The sequence below is a fragment of the Stomoxys calcitrans genome, chromosome 3 (assembly GCF_963082655.1).
Source record: "Stomoxys calcitrans chromosome 3, idStoCalc2.1, whole genome shotgun sequence".
Classification (NCBI taxonomy): domain Eukaryota; kingdom Metazoa; phylum Arthropoda; class Insecta; order Diptera; family Muscidae; genus Stomoxys; species Stomoxys calcitrans.
Window position 1 is genome coordinate 59589862 of NC_081554.1, and position 22239 is coordinate 59612100.

The window sequence follows — 22239 nt, forward strand, 5'->3', positions numbered from 1 at the left end:
GGTTCATACGTCGCCTATATTCTCCGTTAACGCAAACTGGTCCATATATTTTACGAAGAATCTTTCTCTCAAATACTCCAAGCACTGCCTCATCTGCTTTCACAAGTACCCATGCTTCAGAACCATATAACAGCACGGGTAGTATCAGTGTCTTGTAAAGTGTTACGGCGATGCCGAGGTAGATAAAGTTACTGACTATCTCAAAGTTGTGGTTCCCAACTTTCTCCATGTTCTTTATCTGCTCGGTTGTACAAAGCTTTTTGGGATATATTCATCTAAGACCCCATAAAGTATTCTTTATCGTCTCGACGTTCTAAGTCGATCTAGTCATGTCCGTCCGTCCGACCGTCCATCCGTTCGTCTGTCGAAATCACGACAGCGGTCGAACGCGTTAATTTGAAATTTTGCATAGATACCAAACATTGATGTGGGTCGTTGGAGATTGCAAATGGGCCATATTGTTTTAGATTTGGACATAGCTCCCATATAAACCGATCTCCCGATTTGACTTCTTGAGCCCTTACAAGCCGCAGTTTTTGTCCGATTTAGCTGAAATTTTGCACATAGTGTTCTGTTATGACTCCCAATAACAGTGCCAGGCATGGTTCAAATCGGCCAAGAACCTGATATAGCTCCCATATAAGCCGATCTCCCGATATGACTTCTTGAGCCCCTGGAAGCCTCAATTTTCATCAGTTCAGTTAAGTACGGTTCAAATCGGCTATATCAAGTTATAGCTCCCATATAAACCGATATCCCGTTTTGACTTCTTGAGCCCCCGGAAGCCGCAATTTGTCTCCGCTTTAGCTGAAATTTTGAATGTGGTATTCTGCTATGACTTCCAACAACTGCGCCAATTACGGTCCAAATTGGTCTATAACCTGTATAGCTCCCATATAAACCGATCTCCCGTTTTGACTTCTTGAGCGCTTATAAGCCGCAATTTTTGTCTGATTTTGTTGAAATTTTGCACTTGGTGTTTTGGTATCACTTCCGACAACTATGCCAGGTATGGTCTAAATCTGTTGATAACCTGATATAGCTGCCATATAAGCCGATCTTGGGTCTTGACTTCTTGAGCTTCTAGAGGGCGCAATTCTTATCCAAATTGGCTGAAATTTTTCATTAAGTATTCTGGTATGACTCCCAACAACTGTCCCAAGTATGGTCTAAATCCGTTTGAAACACATCGAAATATCCATTTCCGACCCTATAAAGTATATATATTCTTGATCAGCGTAAAAATCAAAGACGATCTAGCCATGTCCGGCCGTTTGTCCGTCTGTCTGTTGAGATCACGCTACAATCTTTAAAAGTAGAGATATTGAGCTGAAATTTTGCACAGATTTTTTTTTTGTCCATAAGCCCCCGATCCGCCGATATAGGGTCTTAGGCCACATTTATTATCCGATTTTGGTGAAATTTGGGACAGTGAGTTGCGTTAGGTCCTTCGACATCTTTCCTTAATTTGGCCCAGATCGGTTCAAATTTGGCCCATAAGATACATTTATTATCAGATTTAGCTGAAATTTGGGACAGTGAGTTGTGTTGGACGCTTCGACATCCTTCGGCAATTTGGGCCAGATCGGTTCAGATTAGGATATAGCTGCCATATAGACGCATCTCTCGATTAAAGGTCTTGGGCCCATAAAAGGTGCATTTATTGTCCGAATTCACTGAAATTCGGGACAGTGAGTTGTGACAGGCATTTCGACATCCTTCATCAACTTGGACCAGATCGGTCCAGATTTGGATATAGCTGCCATATAGACCGATCCGCCGATTTAGGGTCTTAGGCCCATAAAAGCCAAACCTATTATCCGAATTCGCTGAAACTTGGGACAGTGAGTTGTGTTAGGCCCTTCGACATTTTTTTTCAATTTGGATCAGATCGGTCCAGATTTGAATTTAGGTACCATATCGACCGATCTCTCAATTTAAGGTTTTGGGGCCATAAAAGGCGCATTTATTGTCCGATTTCGCCGAAATTTGGGACAGTGTGTTGTGTTAGGCTCTTCAACATTTTTCTGTAACTTGGCCCAAAACGGTCCAGATTTGGATATAGCTGTCATATAGACCGATATCTCGATTTTAAGCATTGACCACATAAAAGGCGCTTTTAAAATCCGATTTTACTGAAATTTGACATATTTACATATGTTAGGCTTTTCGACACCCGTGTCTCATATGGCTCAGATCGGTTTATTTTTGGATATAGCTACTAAAAAGATCAATATTCTGTTATACACAATTGAACTGCCTTGTACTTATTAGTATTTGGTCCAAATCGGAAAATATTTCGATGTAGCCACAATGGGGCATAAGTTATGCATTTTTCATCGGATTTTAACGAAAGGTGGTTTACATATATACCCGAGGTGGTGGGTATCCAACGCCTATTTATTTGTTAAAATCCTTTCATTTTATTTGACCACGGTTTGTGATAACTTAAATAAATAACAAACAAAAATTAAAACAAAATAAAATTTAAAATGTTTTCATCTAACTGTGAAAGAAAGCTTCTCTTAAGATTTTTTCATTAATGTTGCCCAAAAAAGCCAAGTTTTCTTTTTTAATATATGTAACGGTGCGTAAAATTAAAAATTTCAACTACATGTGCTTTTGAAATTAAAAATTAATAACAATAAACATGCTAATAAAATGAAAAAAAAAAAACATTAAAGACATAAAAATAGCCAATATACGAAAGAAACCCTGAACAAACAACATTTTAAAAATACAACAAAACAACATGAAAACGTAAGAATACAAATAAGCAGGTAAATAAAACGTTTTTTAAAACTCAATAAAAGTTATGTTAGACTTAATCATTATCCTTACAGCATATTGCGAACTTGTAGCATAAATTTTACTGTTTTTCTGGGAATTCGAATTAATTTTTCAGCAACTTCTATGTGCTTATGAATATAAAACTATTTATCATTTATAAGGTCCCTTAATGTTAAAATGTATCTCCTCCGTTCCTTGACCTTAAGTACAACCTAAAATCTACGTTTTCTAATAACTCTAAATGACTTCAATAAAACGTTTGTTGGTGCTTAGTAATCTTTTTCCATGTATATATGTCTAGATTAGATAACGTTGGTGGTGATCCACCACTTTGGATGGGCCGAAAATACCAATTCTTCATATAAAGGGTGATTTTTTTGAGGTTAGGATTTTCATGCATTAGTATTTGACAGATCACGTGGGATTTCAGACATGGTGTCAAAGAGAAAGATGCTCAGTATGCTTTGACATTTCATCATGAATAGACTTACTAACGAGCAACGCTTGCAAATCATTGAATTTTATTACCAAAATCAGTGTTCGGTTCGAAATGTGTTCAAATTTTGACAAATTTTGTTCAGCGATGAGGCTCATTTCTGGTTGAATGGCTACGTAAATAAGCAAAATTGCCGCATTTGGAGTGAAGAGCAACCAGAAGCCGTTCAAGAACTGCCCATGCATCCCGAAAAATGCACTGTTTGGTGTGGTTTGTACGCTGGTGGAATCATTAGACCGTATTTTTTCAAAGATGCTGTTGGACGCAACGTTACGGTGAATGAACACATTTCGAACCGAACACTGATTTTGGTAATAAAATTCAATGATTTGCAAGCGTTGCTCGTTAGTAAGTCTATTCATGATGAAATGTCAAAGCATACTGAGCATCTTTCTCTTTGACACCATGTCTGAAATCCCACGTGATCTGTCAAATACTAATGCATGAAAATCCTAACCTCAAAAAAATCACCCTTTACATCTGCAAGTGGGTAATTCGTTTCGTAGGTTCTACTTAATATCCATATCGAAGAATTCTCCAACTTGATTGAGCTGGAATCAGTGCCTCGTACTCGACCTGTCGTGGCACTTTTTCTCCATACCAGTCCACCAAACTACTGAGGCGTAAGTAATTATTAGTCTAATTATGTTCCTGTAGACCCAGTAGATTATCCTTGGTCCCATTTCGAGCCTATGGCACGCCTGTACCCTGCTGAATGTGACACTTCCGATTCAGTTTTCTGTCCAAAATCACTCCTAAGTCTTGTCAGATATCGAAATAGTTTTGTCTTCAGGAAACGTGGTGGATTATATGGACCCACCTTCATCTTCCTCGTGAACAGGCAGATTTCAGTCTTCACTGGGTTAACATTGGGACCCTAGGACTAACCAAGTCGTGTGCCATCTCTAAAACCCTTTCGGCCCTTCTGCATAGCAGATTCGGATCCTTAGCCCTTACAAGTAAAAGTCTGCGTATCAGACGGATTCACCTCAGTCAGCACCCGTAATAGGTTATAGCCGTATATAATACACATCCCAATAAACTTCAGCTTTTTGCCTTTAAAAAAAACCTAATGCATAAATTCCTTTAGTAGATATTAAGTCGTCAAGAGTAACTAAGGTCCTGTCATACTTCTACCGAAGTTCGAGAATATTGGCAAACTATGTTGTAAGAGTATAACGGGCGCTTCAGATACAGAGATTTAAGTGCACTAGCCATATTCGTTGTCAAACCTATTGAATTTCATGTTTAGTTCCCTGATTCTAGAGTCTGCAGCAACGGACCAACGATTCCCATCAAGCTCGGTTTCGCTGCTTAGGCCAGGAAATTGGCCCACACCATTTTAACGGCTGGTAAAAAGCGAGCTACGTTTTAATGGAGGGTGGTAGCTGACCGAAGCGGAAATTGATATATTCTTTGAAGCCATACCAGTTGGCTTCCTTCTGCTTGACAAATGTCCGGCTTTCAGAGGCTATGAAGTCTGGTGGTCGGTCAATGGAGATATATATAAGGAGATTATCTGATCTCAATGATATAATGAGTTGCCAGTTGGTGTTTTTTACGAGACTATGTGACGCAATGGAAATGTCTGCCTAACTATTGCAATCACCCATAACTCGAATGAGAACATTGACAAGCACTTTTTGGCAAGTTGTGGAGCCACCAATCGGCTCTGCCAAACCATGTCTCTCAGGTGAGAGAATGGCAAAACTCGTGATGCGCATTAAAGTCTCCTATTACCAAGCGAGTATAGCCGGACAACAAACAAAAACCCACCATAACGCCGGTCACTCCAAGTAGGCATCACTAACTTCAAGACCATGCGAGGTAAGTCCTTACTGCACGGAATGGTGTTACAAGAAAACCAATCCATTACACTAAGAAACTGGGGCAAACTTCTCACATATCACTGAGTGCTGTCCGATTAAAATTTTAAGGTCAATGATAAGGGGCCTCTTTTTTATAGCCTTGTCTGAACGGCGTGCCACAGTGCGACACCTCTTTGGGGAGAAGTTTTAACATGGCATAGTTCCTCACAAATGTCGCCAGTACTTGGAGGGGATAACCACCTCAGAAATTTTTTTTCTGGTGTTCTCGTCAGGATTCGAACCCAGGCGTTCAGCGTCATAGGCGGACATGCTAACCTCTGCGCTACGGTGGCCTCCTCCACGCAGCACATGGTAATCGCAACAACTGTGCAACCGCCGTACAGTCTACAAGCCAGAGCATGATGGAAGATGCAACCATCCCAAGCACCAGTTACAAACCGAGCAGAACCTTAGCCATGGTTCTTCTTCTGGGTACCGGGGCAAAGATGTGTCCCAGAACATTGTAGAGGAACTAGAATCTGTGGATATGCCTCTGCGACACGTAAGCTAAGTCGTCAGAATAAGGCTCGCACATCTATCGTAATCTACTCCATCGTATCCAAATTGCCTAGGGTTCAAAATTTTCAAGACCCTATAGGTCCTTCCCGGGTCCAATTTTTAGACAGGTTTATGCTTATTCATAATCTACTCACTAAAACCATTCATTTGCTTGCTTAGGTTAGGGTACCACTCACCAAGAGGAGGTTTTTGGCCACTAGGGGGGGTCCAGGAGCCTTTGCCCCAAAAACAGACTTCAGATTCATGACACTGGGTTCAAACCACGTCTGTATACCAAATTTCAACGAAATCGGAGGTGCCCCCTATAAAGTGAATTTTTGTCACATAAGGAGTTCCACTTTAGATGTTCCAACATGCCATGATACCGCACAAATGTAGCTGGCATTAGTAAGGGAATAACCACAGCTGAAAATTTTTCTGATGTTCACGCCGGGATTTGAACCCGTGCGTTCGAAGCCGCACAGTGGGAGGACATTGACAGAAACTAGTAAAAAATATCCAATTTGAGAACGGATAGAGATAACCCTTTTGAAATTTGGGATGGTTTAGACTGAGGAAGATCTACGTGCAACAGCAAAGTGGGCTACCGAAAGTAGTCTAGGTATAAATCCGTGCAAGACAGATGTAGTTCTTATCAGCAGGAGATACAAGTTGCCTATAGAGGCACCTTTCTCCTTGGGAGGAGATAGTGTTCCATTTACAGAAAGCGCAAAATACCAACATTTTGCAAAAGGCAAGAAAGGCAGCACTTGCCCTATACACCTGCAAGAGAGCCGTTGGCAAAAGTTGTGGGTTTAAACCGCGTATCATGCATTGGGTTTATACTGCAGTTGTCAGACCTATAATGCTATATAGTGTTGTGATCTGGTGGATGGCTCTTCAAAAGTCCACCTACTGCTCAACACTTAGCCGGATCCAAAGGATGGCTTGTTTGTGCATCACAGCCACCGGAGGATGACACCATATGACGCACTGAATTTTATGCTACATCTTATGCCTCTGGTCATTGTGGCTAGACAAATGGCAGCGACCACCGCCGTGAGGTTAAGTTAGCTTTCTCACTGGTCATGTGGTGCCTACAGATACTGTGTAATCCTTGATAAAATATCCGATGTTCCAGGCAGTATGGATTTCATCCTACCTGAGTCGCTATTTGATAAAAAGTACTTTACCACTATGCCTTATAGAACAGATTGGAACTACGATATCCCTGGTAGCAGAAGTTACATAAACTTCTATACGGATGGTTCCAAACTAAACCAGGTGGACCTTGGGTGTACTCCAAACATCTAGAACTGGTCATATGGAAAAGGTTACCCGATAACTGCAGTGTGTATCAAGCGAAGATCCTTGCATTAAATCCATTAAACCCTTGGATAACGTATTTCCGAACACAAAAACCGCCCTCGATTGTCGCAGATCTCTCAACGATATGGCTGAACAGTTCAAAATTCACCTGTACTGGGTGCCGGGCCACAGAGATATCCCAGGGAATTGTAAAGCAGACGAGCTTGCGAGACTAGGAACTACCCTACACATTCCAGGGATACTGAAATCTGTGCGTATGCCTCTAGCGACATGTAAGCCAAGTTTTCAGGACCAGACCCGAAGAACAATGAATGATAGATGGTCACAAAGAGGGGGCTGTGAGCATTCCAAAACTATGTGGCCTAATCTAGAGGTCTATCGCTTTGCTGTCATTTGCTACAACAAACGTCTCAGTCATTGTGTCCGTCATGACAGGCCACTATCTAATCGGAAAACATGCTAACAGACTGAAGGTTGCCAGCAACGACTTTGTAGAAGCTGAGAGGACATCGAAGAAGAAGAGACTAAGTAACACCTTCTGTGTGTGTGTCCCGCACTAGCAGTCAGAAGCAGTTACGCTTTAGGTTCTCATTTCTTTGAGAACCTATCTGTTTTAGCGGATTTTTTTTTTAAGCGATCTGGATGGTTCAACGGTGGGAAGTAGAAGCAAGGCTGATTAATCTGATGGCAGACTGCCACTTAAACCTAATCTAAACTAACCTATATAGGTGACAACATTTACAACGATTTTGCGGCGAAAAGTGTCCACATCTGATAATTTAGTTAAAAGTTATAGAGTTTGGAGGTGAAAAAGTGTATTATTTGCATTTCTTGATCAACATTTTGTTATTACCTTATTTTTTTTTTTTGTTTTGCTTGTAAAGAAGACATACTGTAGATGCTTTGACAGTGACATTTTAATGCAATTATTATTATTTATTAAAAAATGTGAAAATCTCCTCGAGTTCTAAAGTTTCAAAGCCCAAATCCTCCATATGGGCTCATGTTTTTTTACACAATATGTCCCCTAAACACATGCAAAAAAATTTTTTGCACCTAGCAATATTTAGAGCCTCCACAGCAAATTTACCAAAAATTCCGATTGGGGTATTTTGGAGTCTTTTGTAAAAAAAAATTGCACTTCTAAGGACACTTTAATCTGCAAAATTCCACTAAAACCTGTTGTCTAAAAAAAATAGCACTCGAGGTCACGATGGATAGAGGATTTTTTCTATAAGGCTTTTTACCTACAACAGTTTATACTTCAAAAAAAAAAAGAACCAAAAAAAAGTCCCTTAAATCTTTCATATATAGACATTTAACACCTTTAAGAAGGATAGCTTGAAAACATTTATAAAAAATATTGAGAAGAACGGTTAACATGGTGGTTAATAGTAATATTTTTCTTAGTATTGCATTCGCAGACAAGAAATCAGACATCAATTGTTAAAAAACAGTAAATAGTAGTAGAAGTGGGTAGAGATTGGTTGGTTGGTTATATAGAGATTACAAGAAAAACACACAGAAGAAAATTGTGCGCTTAACATCAAAAAACAAACTTTCGAAAATTATATAAGAAAAAAAAAGAACCCAAAAAAGAAAAACATGGTAAATAGTAACAACAAACTCAAGTAAAATAAAACTTATTGTAGATTTAGAAGAAGAAGAACAAATACAACCAATTGAGGCTTAACAAATTTTCCATTAATTCGTACCATTTGTATTGAGGCCTGGATGTGATTTTTAAATATTTCATAATTCAAAAATTTGGCGATTTTTGAATACCGTTTTAAATTGGATGGATTTTGGTTTTAGCAAATGTAAAATTTTGTTACAAAAAATTAAACATATAAAGCAAAGTTTATATGAGTTTTTTTTTTTTTTTTTTTTTTTTTTTTTTTTTTTTTTTTGCATATCAGGGATTATAGAAACAAAGGAGACATGATGATTTTGTATTTTTTGTACGGGATTTTTGGTTTTTGGCGGGACGTTTTTTTAGCGGTTTTCAAGGAGTAAAGAGAAAAAAGAAAAATGATTAAAAACATTTTTTTCATATAATAATAATAAATTCAGCAAATTAAAATCTATGTATATTAAAAAAATAAATAAAACTTAAAACTAAACTTAGGGCCAAAAGAAAAGGAGAATATCTGTGAGAGTGTGTTCAGTGTTTCCTACATACGATAATGACTTGAAATCAAAAAACAAAAATCAAAAGAAATATCAAGTGAAAAGTAGTGAGAGTGGTAAGTGGCTTTGTTGTTGTTGAGTATATTAAAGGATGGTGTTTAAACTAAAGTGTTAAGGAATTCAATGAGTTCTCACTTAGAAGAAAACCATTAGCATCCTTACTTAATACAATAGTTGGTGGTAAACATATTCGGTTTTTTTCTTTGTTTTTTTTTTTTTTTGGAAATGGCTAAAAGAAAAACTAAAAAATATTTCAACTGCATGTATATGGCAAAGTCATAAAAACACAATACTATGCATTTCAAAAATTTATATATGTATATCTTAAAAAGAAAAAAAAAAAAGACGACTCTTTCATGTCGTGCATTCTTAAGATCTAAATAGGATATAGAAAAATGTGGACTATCCATTCGTAGCCATTCCCAACCATACATACCCTTCTATAAGGTTTCAATTCTTCGGCTAGCAAATGATGAATCTTGGCATCGGTCAAATCCTTTTTGGATGGATTATAATCCAATTCATGCATATCCAAGTTGCGCGAGCAAGTGTTATCCAAATTGGTTAGACTAGGACTAGGGAAAAATAAAAAAAAAATTTTAATATATATGAGTTGTAATTAAAACGTAAAAACAAAATTTTTTTGTTGAAAAGGCAACTTTAAATTTATTAAATCTACAACTTTAAGACATAATAATGATGAAAGTAATGTTATACCCTCTGCTGTAGGATGCAAGTCGGTCGACCGCAATGACATTTATAAGGAATCGAAAATCGGTGGACGCGCAACTATAGTTGCGTTGCCAGTAGTTAAAAACATGAAATCAAAACAAGTGCAAATATGGACTCAGTTTCATTCACTATTAGTGTTTTGAGCGTTCAGCTACTAAATAGCCCGTAATCAGTAAAAAGGCGTTAAGTTCGGCCGGGCCCATTTAAGCTAAACTTGCAGAAAAATTTCGAAGAGCCTTACATTACTCACTCTCCCAAATTTCGGCGAAAACGGTCAATAAATGCGCCTTTTATGGCTCAAAAACCTTAAATCAAGAGATCGGTCTAATGGCAGCTATTTCCAAATCTGGACCGATCGTAGCCAAATTGAAGAGGGCTGTTGAAGGGCCTATCACAACTCACTGTCCCAAATTTGGGCGAAATCGGACAATAAATGCGTCTTTAATGGGCCCAAAACTTTAAATCGAGAGATCGGTCAATATGGCAGCTATATCCACATCTTAACCGATCTGGGCCAAATTGAAGAGGGCTGACAAAGGGCCTAACACAACTCACTGTTGTGTTAGGCACTGCGCCTTTAATGGTTCCAAGACCTTAAATCGAGAGATTGGTATATATGGCAGCTATACCCAAATCTGGACCGATCTGTGGCATATTGCAGAAGTATGTCGAGGGGCTTAACATAACTCATTGCCAAAGACCTTAAATCGAGAGATTGGTCTATATGGCAGCTATACCCCAATCTGGACCGATCTGTGGCATATTGCAGAAGTATGTCGAGGGGCTTAACATAACTCACTGTCCCAAATTTCGGCGGAATCGGACAATAAATGCTCCTTTAATAGTCCCAAGACCTTAAATCGAGATATCGGTCAATATGGCAGCTATATCCAAATCTGGACCGATCTGAACAAAATTGCAGAAGTATGTTTAAGGGGCTTAAACGAACTCACTGTCGTCGAAATCAGACAATAAATGCGCCTTTTATGGGCCCAAAACCTTAAATCGAGAGATCGATCTATATGGCAGCTATATCCAAATCCGGGCCGATATGGGCCAAGTTGCAGGAAAATGTCGAATAGCTTAACATAACTCACTGTCCCAAATTTCGGCGTCATCGGAATAAATGCGCCTTTTATGGCTCCAAAACCTAAAATAGCTACCGGGTGAGTGTTGTCCTTGAGTATGGTTCTGAGGCATGGGTACTTGTGAAAGTAGACAAGGTAGTACTTGGAGTGTTTAAGGGAAAAATTCTTCGTAAAATATATCGACTTGGGTTTGCGTTTATGAAGAATATAGATGTCATATAATCCACGAGCTGTATGACGATGATAATATAGTTACACGTATCAAAATATAATGGTTGCGTTGGCCATATTGGCAACATTGTCAGAATGTATGAAGAATCTCCAACAAAGAAGTCTTTTAAGGGCTAAAATGGTGGTACACCCAAACCGGGACGGGGTATGAGACAACTGATTACTGAGTAATGTTGTATTTTTAAATGAAGAGTTCAGTTCTTGAAATACTCTATGTTGTGAATAGTCCGTCTTACTGATCAGTACCGGGTTTCCAAATTTTAAATCGAAGAAAAATGTTTTTATGATTTGGTTAAATCTCAAATACTTTTGCTTAAAATTAAAATTTAAAGTTGCCTCTTTAACATTTCAATATCTAAGCGAGTTGTTAATTTTGTTTTAATATAGCCAGTAGTGGTTAATAACAATTTTGAGCCATATTGCTGTTCAAATGTTCCAAGAGACTATTCAATATATCTTCAAAAAGAAAATTTCAAATTTTAAGTATTTTTAGAACAAGGCAAAAAATATGCTTTGTGTATAGCTATGATATGCATATTACAGACCAACTAAGGACTGACATCATCCCACCAACATTGATAATGTTGGTAAAAGTTTAAAAAATTCAAAGACATATTGAATCCCTCTTGCATATGCTTATTTACAAACATTAAACTTATTTTCTATTAAAAAAAAGAATAATAAAAAATAAATTATATATAACTACAATCTAGGTAGAAAGTAAACGAATTTCAGAAAGTCAGTGCAGTAAATTGAATCTAATTATAAAGATTGTGAATGATTTTATGGAGAGTTTAGTCATTGACATACATAAAGTTTAAGTTCTTTAGTTTGGAGACAACATCTGTAGATTTTTTAGTTAAAAAACAAAAAACTAGATTTTCCAACATTAAACATAAAATTAAACATATATGCTATCACTTATATAAATAAGTTTGTGGGGTTTCGATAACAGTTGTAGCCAAAAGAATCGGTTTCAATCACAAAATTAATTGACCCAATTAATTTTTTAATTGAAATTGCTTCAATCACGAAAATGATTATTTCAAGCACCGTTTTTGAAAAAGTAATTGAAATGATTTTCAATTAAAAAATAATTGATATTTTCAATCAATCTTTTAACTGATCCAATTAAAAATATGATTGAAATTTTCAATTAGTTTTAATTTTAGACCGCGCGTCATGGATTGGGTATATACTGCAGTTGTCAGACCTATAATGCTATATTGTGTCATCCGGATCAAAAGGATGGCTTGTTTGTGCATCACAACCGCACTGAGGACGACACCATCTGATGCACTGAATTTAGTGCTACATCTAATGCCTCTGGACATTGTGGCTAGACAAATTGCTTCGACCACTGCCATGAGGATAAGGGGACTTTTTCTTTGGTCATGTGGCGGCTACGGACACTGTCTTATCCTTGAGACAATGTCCGAAGTTCCAGGGAGTGTGGATTACACCCTAACTGAGCTGCTGTTTGATAAAAAGTACCGTACCACTATTCCTGATAGAACCGATTGGAAGTACGATATCCCTGGTAACAGAAGTTACATAGACTTCTATACGGATGGTTCCAAACTAAACGACCAGGTGGGCTTTGGGGTGTACTCTAAAGATCTAGAACTGGTCATATTGAAGAGGTTACCCGACCATTGCAGTGTGTATCAAGCAGAGATCCTTCCAATTAAGGAAGTGGTGGAATGGCTATACTATTGGGTTGCCCAAAAAGTAATTGCGGATTTTTCACATAATCGGCGTTGACAAATTTTTTCACAGCTTGTGACTCTGTAATTGCCGAATATGACTTTTATGGAGGTCATAGCTATATGGCACTATTTTCTAGGTGGAGCTTTACCTCCTAAAATCGCCTCCAATAGATTAATTGACCCATTAAAACAATGGGGGAACAAGTGATGGATATTTGGAGTGGAGCGCGTTATTCAAATTTGTGTTCAAGTGGCAGAAGGGTGTGGCTCACAACCCTCCTACACCTGCCATGACAATATGGGTTTCAAATGAATGGTATGAGGTTGTGGAATGTGAATCTGATATATTTATTCTGCTCATATTGGTAGTGGGCAACCTCACACCACAACAGTCGATCACTGTGATTAATTTAGTTTGAGGACAAATATAAATATAGGCCGCCATAGCCCCAAAACAATGACATTCAGCGTTAAAGGCGGAGATGTAAACCTTGGCGTCAGGGTGGCCACCACAGGAAATGCAGGGATATATTTCACATATCAATCAGTTTTGTCCGATTCAAATTTTAGCTCATCGATAAGAGGCCTTTTTTCCCAGACAAGTCTGAACGGCTTGCTTCTGAGCAACACTTTTTTGCCACTATGGACATACACCTAAGCCATTGATCGGCTTAGGCGTTAAGCCACTTCAAGTGAGTAGAACCAACATTTAATATAGCGCCATCTGTTGGCTGTTTACTATGGGATCAACTGTATGAAGTCGCCATCACGAACAAAGAGAGGGCAGATTGGTCGAAATTGATCATATAGCATTTATCTTTGTTATCCTTTGAATAAAGAAAAATAACATGTAGGAAATTAACGGCGGTTGTTTGCGGCATTTTTTTTTTTTTTTTTGATTAACCAACACTTAGGCGGGCCTTACCAATTGATGTTTGAGGTAGTTTAAGTGCCTATCTTTGACATAAATAAAAATAGAAATATATACAAAAAATCCATATAATAAAGAATTTTGAAGAAAAAATCTTTAGAAAATGTTTCCAAAACTTTGAGAGTAAGTGTAAGAAACATACTTTTCGCATGCTCAAAATGAAGGAGCAGCGAATCAGACCGGGCTCAGCTAGTGACTACATATATAACAAATGTTGCACACAAACTTTTTTATACTCCTAATAGTTTGGCTATTTGATAGCAACACAACAACATTGAAGAATAATCTACACTGTGGGAGTAGATTTTTTTTTAGCATTTTCAAAAATTTAGTTTTTTTTTTTATAAAGTTTAAGGGCACTTTTCTTCATTTAGTTTAGAGAAAATGGGACTCTTTTTGTTAGTGAGTATGTAAAGGAAACATAGTAGAGATTTGTATATAGTTAGCATACATTACAGATATTCAGAAGACATGCTTCCCTACATAGATTTTTTTTTTTGTTTTTTTTTTTTTTGTAAAATACTTAAAAAGTTATTGGGATTTGTTCCTTGCTTTAATCATTAGTTGCTGAGCTAGAAAAAAAAGTTACACAAAATACAAAATGTTTAGTTTTTAAGGAAAAGAAAAAATAATCAAATACAACTAGTCCAGCGAGTGCACAAGTGTCCACAAAACATGCACAAAATGCTGCTCTTCTTTTTTTTTTTTTTTTGATTTTTAAGGAGTGACGGCATGGCAACATTTCTACAACACTTCATTTTTTTTACAGCTTGCCCAAAGTTACGAAAAACAAAAAGAAAATGTTAGAACATTACGGAAAATTTGTTGTTGTTATATTAGAGAAAAGAGGAGGGGGGGGGAGGTAAAATTTTGCTGATGTCTAAAATTCGTTTACCAGGTTGTATAAATAGTTGGTGGTGCCCACCTTCCACCAATGCAGTTGTTGGTGTAATTTCTAAATAAGGCACTCATTGATTCGGTGCCGGTTATTTGACCAATTGTCGAAGGATTTCGACGCATAACTTCAATGGCATCACGCATGGTTAATTTGGAATAGGTTTCAATGATTTTGGGTTCGGCGCCCTGAAGAAGAGACAAAAGAAAAAATCAACAATTTGCCTACCAATGCATTAAAGAGCCTCAACTACCCACCTTAGGATCTCTCAGCAATAGAGGACGAATGAAACGATTGTCGAAACGTTTGAATTTATCACGCACATTGTAGTTTCCGGTTTTTCCAACAATATCCTCAATGCCAGCCATTAGATGATCCATAAACTAGAAATGAAACAAAAATGCTTACAAAAACCAAATCCAATATTTTGACATTCAATCAATGTTTACCCTTTCATGTATGCGCTCATTCATGGTGGGCTTACGCTTGTTGGCTCGTTTCACATTTAGAATTTTCACCAATGGTTTTATTGTGATGCCTTGCAAGAACACGGTAAAGTAAATCACAGCAATGGTAGTGGTTACAAACATATTCTTTTGAGGCACTAGACGTTCATCGATTAATAAGACAAGAGCAAATGCAACGGCACCACGTAAACCACCATAGGACATAACAAACTGATCGACACGTGACAATTTATGTAAACGGAAACGATTTGCCAGAGCCGAAAGTATAATGACACCTGAAAAGGGAAAAAAAGAAAACAAAAATTAAGTATCGATACCAAAGTCGCGAGGGGATTGTAAAGAATCGAATAATTTTTATGCCCTACACCACCACTCTGGTACAGGGTATTATAACACCCAGAAGAAAGAGAGATAGACCCATTGATAAGTGTGCCGAACGTCCCAGAATCGCTTTCTGATTCGTCTGCCTATCCGTTTCTATGTCTGTCCGTCGGTCGATGTTAATTTGTGTACAAACTAAAGGTCGCAATTTTCATCCGATTATTTTCACATTTGGTACATACATTTTTTTTGTCACAGAGACAAAGCATATTGAAATTGGAAAAATCGGTACAGATTTGGATATAGTTTCCATACATATGTTTAGTCAGATTTGGACTAATATTGCAATAATGTGGTCATTTGTTAACCGATTCTATCGAAATTTGACAGGAAGAATTTTTCTCTTGACTCCCGACATTATTGGTGAATCTTATAGCAATCGGTTGTTGTTGTTGTTGTAGTAGCAGTTTATTGTGTTCCATCTTTCGTCCACTTGATTCTGTTGAGTGTCAAGACTCAGGAACTCTGCGACTAAGATGGGGTGCATCCACAGGGATCTGGGTCTGAGTCGAGTGGGTCTGGCCGGGCAGTTAAACAGGTGACATGTATCGTGCAGTCCCTGGTTGCAATCGGGACATACATCTTGCACGTCGGCATCAATTCTAGCTCTGTAGGAATTGAGGCGGCTATATCTGCCAGAACGTAATTGAGCCAGAACTACTCTGGTTTGCTGGGGAAGGTCAATTTCTTCAGGTGCAATGGGAGGCGGTCGTTCTCCAAGGACTACATTTACCCGGTAGCCATTTACTGCTACCGTGTCTGCATGAATGTTGTCTAGACCTGCTTGATATGCCGCTTGATCTAGAGGTTCTCTCTTGAAACGCTGAAACTCACGCTTCAGATCATGTAGATCTCCCTTAAGGCTTCTGGGCGGTGGATATCTATCCACAAGATGATGATTTGGATGGACTCGGCGATCACAGCCCAAAAGGTCTCCTGATAAAGGTGGTCCACATGAGAACTGAGGAGACAACCCGTCGCAGTTCGGAGGGCGGCATTCTAACACATATGAATATTATTCCACACTGGCGCTGCATAACTTACCACAGACCGGTCAATTGCTTTGTACGTGGTCAACAAGGTTTCTTTGTCTGCACCCCAAGTTCTGCCAGCAAGTGACTTGAGGACCTTGTTTCTACTTTTGACTTTATCGCAGATTGCTGTGGCATGTGGGGAGAATGTGTAAGAGCTAGCAAATGTGACGCCAATTATTTTGGAACGCTTGATGGTTGGAATCATTTCTCCATCGACCATCAAAGTCAGCTCAGTATTCACCTCACGCGTATTTGTAGTGAACCCATCGCAGATGTCAACAATCGGTGATGCGATCTCTATGCCGTCTGGAGGGGATGGAATGGAGGATAGGTAGAGGTTAAACAGTGCCGGAGATATCACCCCACCTTGGGGAACTCCCTGTTTCACTCTACGGTGTTTCGACTTCTCATCCCTAAATTCACAAATGACTGGCGACCACGCAGATAATTTGCGACCCAGCGTTTCAGGCCTGGCTGGAGGGACGTGTTGGCGATGTCCTCAAATAATTTGGCATAACTGACCGTGTCGAATGCCTTCGATAGGTCCAATGCCACGAGGACCGTCCTATCACATGGCCTGGGCTAATTGAAGCCACGGCAAATGTGTGCGGTGATGGCATGGAACTCCCTGTTTCACTCAACAGTACTTCGACTTCTTATCCCTAAATTCCACATATAACTGGAGACCACACAGATAATTCGCGACCCAGCGTTTCAGGCCTGGCTGGAGGGACGTGTTGGCGATGTCCTCAAACAATTTGGCATGGCTGACCGTGTCGAATGCCTTCGATAGGTCCAGTACAGCGAGGACCGTCCTATCACATGGCCTGGGCTGATTGAAGCCACGGCAAATGTGTGCGGTGAGGGCATGCAAAGCTGTTGTTGTGCTGTGCTGTTGTTGTCCATGTTGATGCTCGGCGAATGGAAATTCTGCACGAAGCTCGGGAGGAGTAATGCCTCAAGCGTCTTTGCCACTGGTGAGAGAAGGGAGATCGGTCTGTACGACTCCCCCAAACTCGAGTCCTTTCTAGGCTTCAGTAGCGGGATCACTCTGCCCATTTTCCAGACATCGGGAGCTATAAGAGTATCCAAAGACAGGTTGAGGACAGTAGTAAGGTACTCAACTGTAGATGAATCCAGATTCTTCAACATCAATGTAGAGATTCCGTCAGGGCCCAACGCCTTAGATGATTTGGCGCCACGGATGACATTCGTAACTTCGCCCACGATAAATTGTGATGGCTGTTCATCGGCTCGGAGACCACGAATATGGCGAACGGCTCTTCTCCTTGCCCTGTCACTCTCGGAATGCACAATAAATTGACGGTTGAACAATCTGGCGCATCTCTTCGGATCAGTCACGGATATTTCGCTAAAAGTGACTGAGGTCCTGTCATCCCGTCTACCGCGGCTCGAGAGTGATTTGAACAGTAGCCACAGTTTGCCTACACCGGTGCCTAAGTTACATTGCACGAAGTGTTCCAGCCACAAATTCCGCTTTTGTTCGTTGATTCCAGATTTAGCTCGCTGATTCTGGGGTTAGCGGGGTCCATATCACGAATCCCATCACGCTCGTCTGCGAGTACCACTGCTTGCGCCGGAAAATTGGGACGCACTTGGGGTACACTGCTGTGGTTCACTGGTTGTACACTGCTGTGGTTCGTCCGATATGGAGGGTGAGTGGTAAGCTCCCGCTTCGGGCTGAGGACGTACCATCCTTACTTCACCCTTGGTCCAAGCTGGATGGGGGACCGGGGCAGAGATTTTGTCGAATTACTAGGAATTATCGAGTCACATAGACTTCGGGATGGGTGCAGCGTCTCACAGGTTGAGGTTTTTGTGATCCTCAGGGCCCTAGATGTGATCCCTCTTAGACTGTTAAAATTTATGTGGACAGTCAGGCAGTACTGAAAGACCTGGCTGCAGGCCTTTCGAAATCGAGGTAAATGCAAGGAGCATCACATATGTTTGGGGAGACTGCTGTTAATTTGTGCTATGTTCGGGGCCATCAAGAGGTGGCGGGGAACAAAGCTGCTCACGAGCTGCCCAGGTTTGGATCGTGGATGGACTGGGAGAGTGCAACGCCGTTAGTGAACCCCCTCTGCCTACAATGACGAATGTGCAGACACGGCGTGGGCAGGGAGTTGTGGACAGCAGGGTTGCCAAGGCCCTGTGGCCAATGCTCTACAGAACAAGGACGTGGATTGTCCTGGAGCTGAGGAAGCTTGACCCTGGTTTGTTGGTGGGGGACGATGATGATTTCCGCAGGAGGGATAAGAGACGGTTGAGCATCTGCTTTGCAACTAGGCCCGGATGGGTCGAGATTTAAATATAGCTGTCATATAGACCGATCTCTCAATTCAGGGTATTGGCCCCATAAAAGTCGCATTTATAGTCAAATTTCGCAGAAATTTTGTTTAGCGAGTTGTGTTAGGCTCCTCGACATTCCAATTCAATACGGCTCAAATCGGTTCAGATTTGGACATAGTTGACATATATACCGATCTCCAGATTTAAGGTTTTGGGTCCATTAAAGGTGGACTTATTAACCGTTTTTGCTGGAATTAGGCACAATACGTGGCGTTAGGCCCCTCGAATTTCGTACTGAGTATGGCCAAGATCGGGCTATATTTGGATATAGCTGTCATATGTACCGATCTCCCAAAAAAAGTTCTTGGAACAATAAAAGCACGGTTATTACTCAATTTCGCTGAAATTTGACACAGTGGGAGGTGTTAGGATTCTCCACATTCGCGTTCAATATAGTTCAGATCGGTCTGTTGTGGCGATCCTCAAGCTCAAGCTCTTGTAGGTGAGCAAGCTCGTTCCGATTCAAAGGAACGATCGCCGTGGGAACGGGTGGCGGCCATTGGTTATTTGAAGGCCCCAAAAACTCGCCTTGTCATATCGAGCATCATAGGCACTTAGTATTTGTGCAAGAGCCGGTGCCGCCCGGGCTCTCACTGAGACCGATACCACTGATTGTCCGCGACTGCAGTTACAGCTACTCCGTATGGATTATTCCACTACCTGTGGAGGCACCCGGTAGCTCCCAGCTAAGCCTCACGTGACAGCAATGAACACAACATAAATTGGAGTTCAATGTTCCAGCCTGTGTGGTGCTCACAGCTATCCCGTTCTGGGCGTGGTCGACCTGTATTTGGATATATCTGTATGTATGTATATATACCGATCACCAGATTTAAGTTCCAAGGCCAATGAAAGGTTTGTTTTTTTAACCGGTGAATGTGATAGAGTGAGTTGTCTTAAACCCTTAAATAGAATTCTTGAATAGGGTGGAGATCGGACTATATTTAGATATAGCTGCTATGGGTTTACAAATGATACATTTTTTACTGTATTATGACGAAAGGTGGTGAGCATCCAAAGTTCGACCCGGCCTTTTACAAGTTTTTTTTGGTACGAACACAATCGACCAAAAGTCTCCCAGTGAAGCGGTTGGCAACTACGGTTGCCAGACGGTTGTCCTTTAACCTAACCCATCCCGAATCATCCTCCATTTTCTGGTAATTTTAATTGGACTTTTTTGTAAGGATTTCTTATAAGGGGAAACAATTCTTAAAGCAACAAAGGTCAACTTTGTATAAAGACACTCTTGACACACGTAAAGGTATGCAACTTTACACAATAACTTTACACCAGCAACGCAAGGGCAGAGGTCATTCTATTTTTAACATTTCCAATTAAACTATATACTGCCAGATATAATTGGAAAAGTTTTTTATGTTACTTACCTATCACTCTAAAAACAGAACAAAAGACAATGGTCAATAGCACAAACCATGTATTCCAAACATGCTGGTTATTGACGGTAGCAACACCCAAGAACATGAAGATGATAGTCTCAGAGGAACTTGATAACATTTTCAAAGCGTATTTTACAGTGGTATGTGATTTTTGGGAGATATTGGATTCAACATAGTTTTTCATGGTAATGCCACAGAAGGTAATGCTGCAAAGAGAAAGAACAAGAAAATAGAAAGAGCTCCCATTCACTTCCATAATAAAAAAAAACAATTCAACTTACGCCAATATACCACTCATATGGAATATTTCGGCATTTAGATAAGCCAGATAGGCCATAACGAAAATGAAAATGGGCTCAATAACACGAACATGATCTGTGAAGCGGGTCACCAAACCCGTAAGGAAGCCCCAAATTATACCTGAAAAAAAATCGATGTTGTTATGATGAACAATTTTTCTCATAGAATATGTAAATTTAACACTTACCGATAACAGTACCGCCAATGGCCACCACAAAGAATGAGCCCACACCATTAACAACATCTTGGGCAATGATTTCCGAAATGCCAATGTGATTATAGACTTCCATCATGTGATACATTACCACCTATGCAGAGGAAAAAAAGAAGAAAAATACTTTTGAAATATAAAAAAAAACATCTGTTATATAAAAACAAGTAAAAGCGTGCTAAGTTCGATAGGGCGGAATCTTGGGAACCCAACATCATGGATTCTGCTAAAATATGGGAGCTATATATAGTTATAGACCGATTCTGGCAGTACTTGCCACAGTTTTTGGGAGTCATAATAGAATAATATGTGAAATATTTCAGCCAAATCAGATGAAAATTGAGGCTTCCAGGGCCTCAAGAAGTCAAATCGGGAGATCGGCTTATATGGGAGCTATATCAGGTTATAGACCGATTTGTACCGTACTTGACACAGTTGTTGGAGGTCATAACAGAGTGATATGTGCAAAATTTCACCCAAATCGAATGAAAGTTGAGGTTTCTAGGGCCTCAAGAAGTCAAATCGGGAGATCGGCTTATATGGGAGCTATATCAGGTTCTTGACCGATTTGGACCGAACTTGACATTGTTGTTTGAAGTCATAACAGGACACTATGTGCAAAATTTTAGCAAAATCGGACAAAAATTGTGGCTTCCATGGGACCTATATCAGGTTACATGGGACCTATATCAGGTTATACACCGATTTTGACCGTTCTTGGCTTCGTTGTTTGGAATCGTAACAGAATACTATGTGCAAAATTTCAGCCAATTCGGATAAAAATTGAGGCTTGTAAGGGCTCAAGAAGTCAAATTCGGAGATCGGTTTATATGGGAGCTATATCAGGTTCTTGACCGATTTGGACCGTACTTGACATAGTTGTTGCAAGTCATAACAGAACACTATGAGCAAAATTTCAGCAAAATCGGATGAAAATTGAGGCTTCCAGAGGCTCAAGAAGTCATATCGGGAGATCGGCTTATATGGGAGCTATATCAGGTTAATGACCGATTCGGACCGTACTTGGCACAGTTGTTGAAAGTCATAACAGAACACCACATGCAAAATTTCAGCCAAATCGGACAAAAATCGCGGCTTCCATGGGCTCAAAAATTCAAATCGGGAGATCAGTTTATATGGGAGCTATATCCAAATCAAAACCGATATGGCCCATTTGCAATTCCCAACGACCTACATCTATATTAAGTATCTGTGCAAAATTTCAAGCGGCTAGCTCTACGTGTTCGACCGCTATCGTGATACAGACGGACGGAAGCCTAGTTCGAATCAGAATTTCGAGACGATCAAGAATATATTAAGGG

General features: G+C 39.8%; 1 protein-coding gene across 14 annotated transcripts in view; it reads right to left on the reverse strand.

Moving 5' to 3' along the window:
• Window positions 1–22239, reverse strand: part of LOC106081447 (sodium/hydrogen exchanger 3) — a 275612-nt gene that overhangs the window by 86639 nt on the left and 166734 nt on the right. For 11 of the 14 annotated variants that reach the window (XM_059364876.1, XM_013243386.2, XM_013243389.2 and 8 more), the window contains exons 6-12: window positions 20894–21014; window positions 20688–20826; window positions 20395–20612; window positions 15207–15499; window positions 15015–15140; window positions 14758–14945; window positions 9608–9746 (exon numbers count right to left, since the gene is read on the reverse strand). In XM_059364876.1, the coding sequence (XP_059220859.1) occupies window positions 9608–9746; window positions 14758–14945; window positions 15015–15140; window positions 15207–15499; window positions 20395–20612; window positions 20688–20826; window positions 20894–21014 (1224 nt within the window). The remainder of the gene's footprint in view (window positions 1–9607; window positions 9747–14757; window positions 14946–15014; window positions 15141–15206; window positions 15500–20394; window positions 20613–20687; window positions 20827–20893; window positions 21015–22239) is intronic. The other 3 variants (XM_013243387.2, XM_059364879.1, XM_013243394.2) reach the window with 1 other exon arrangement.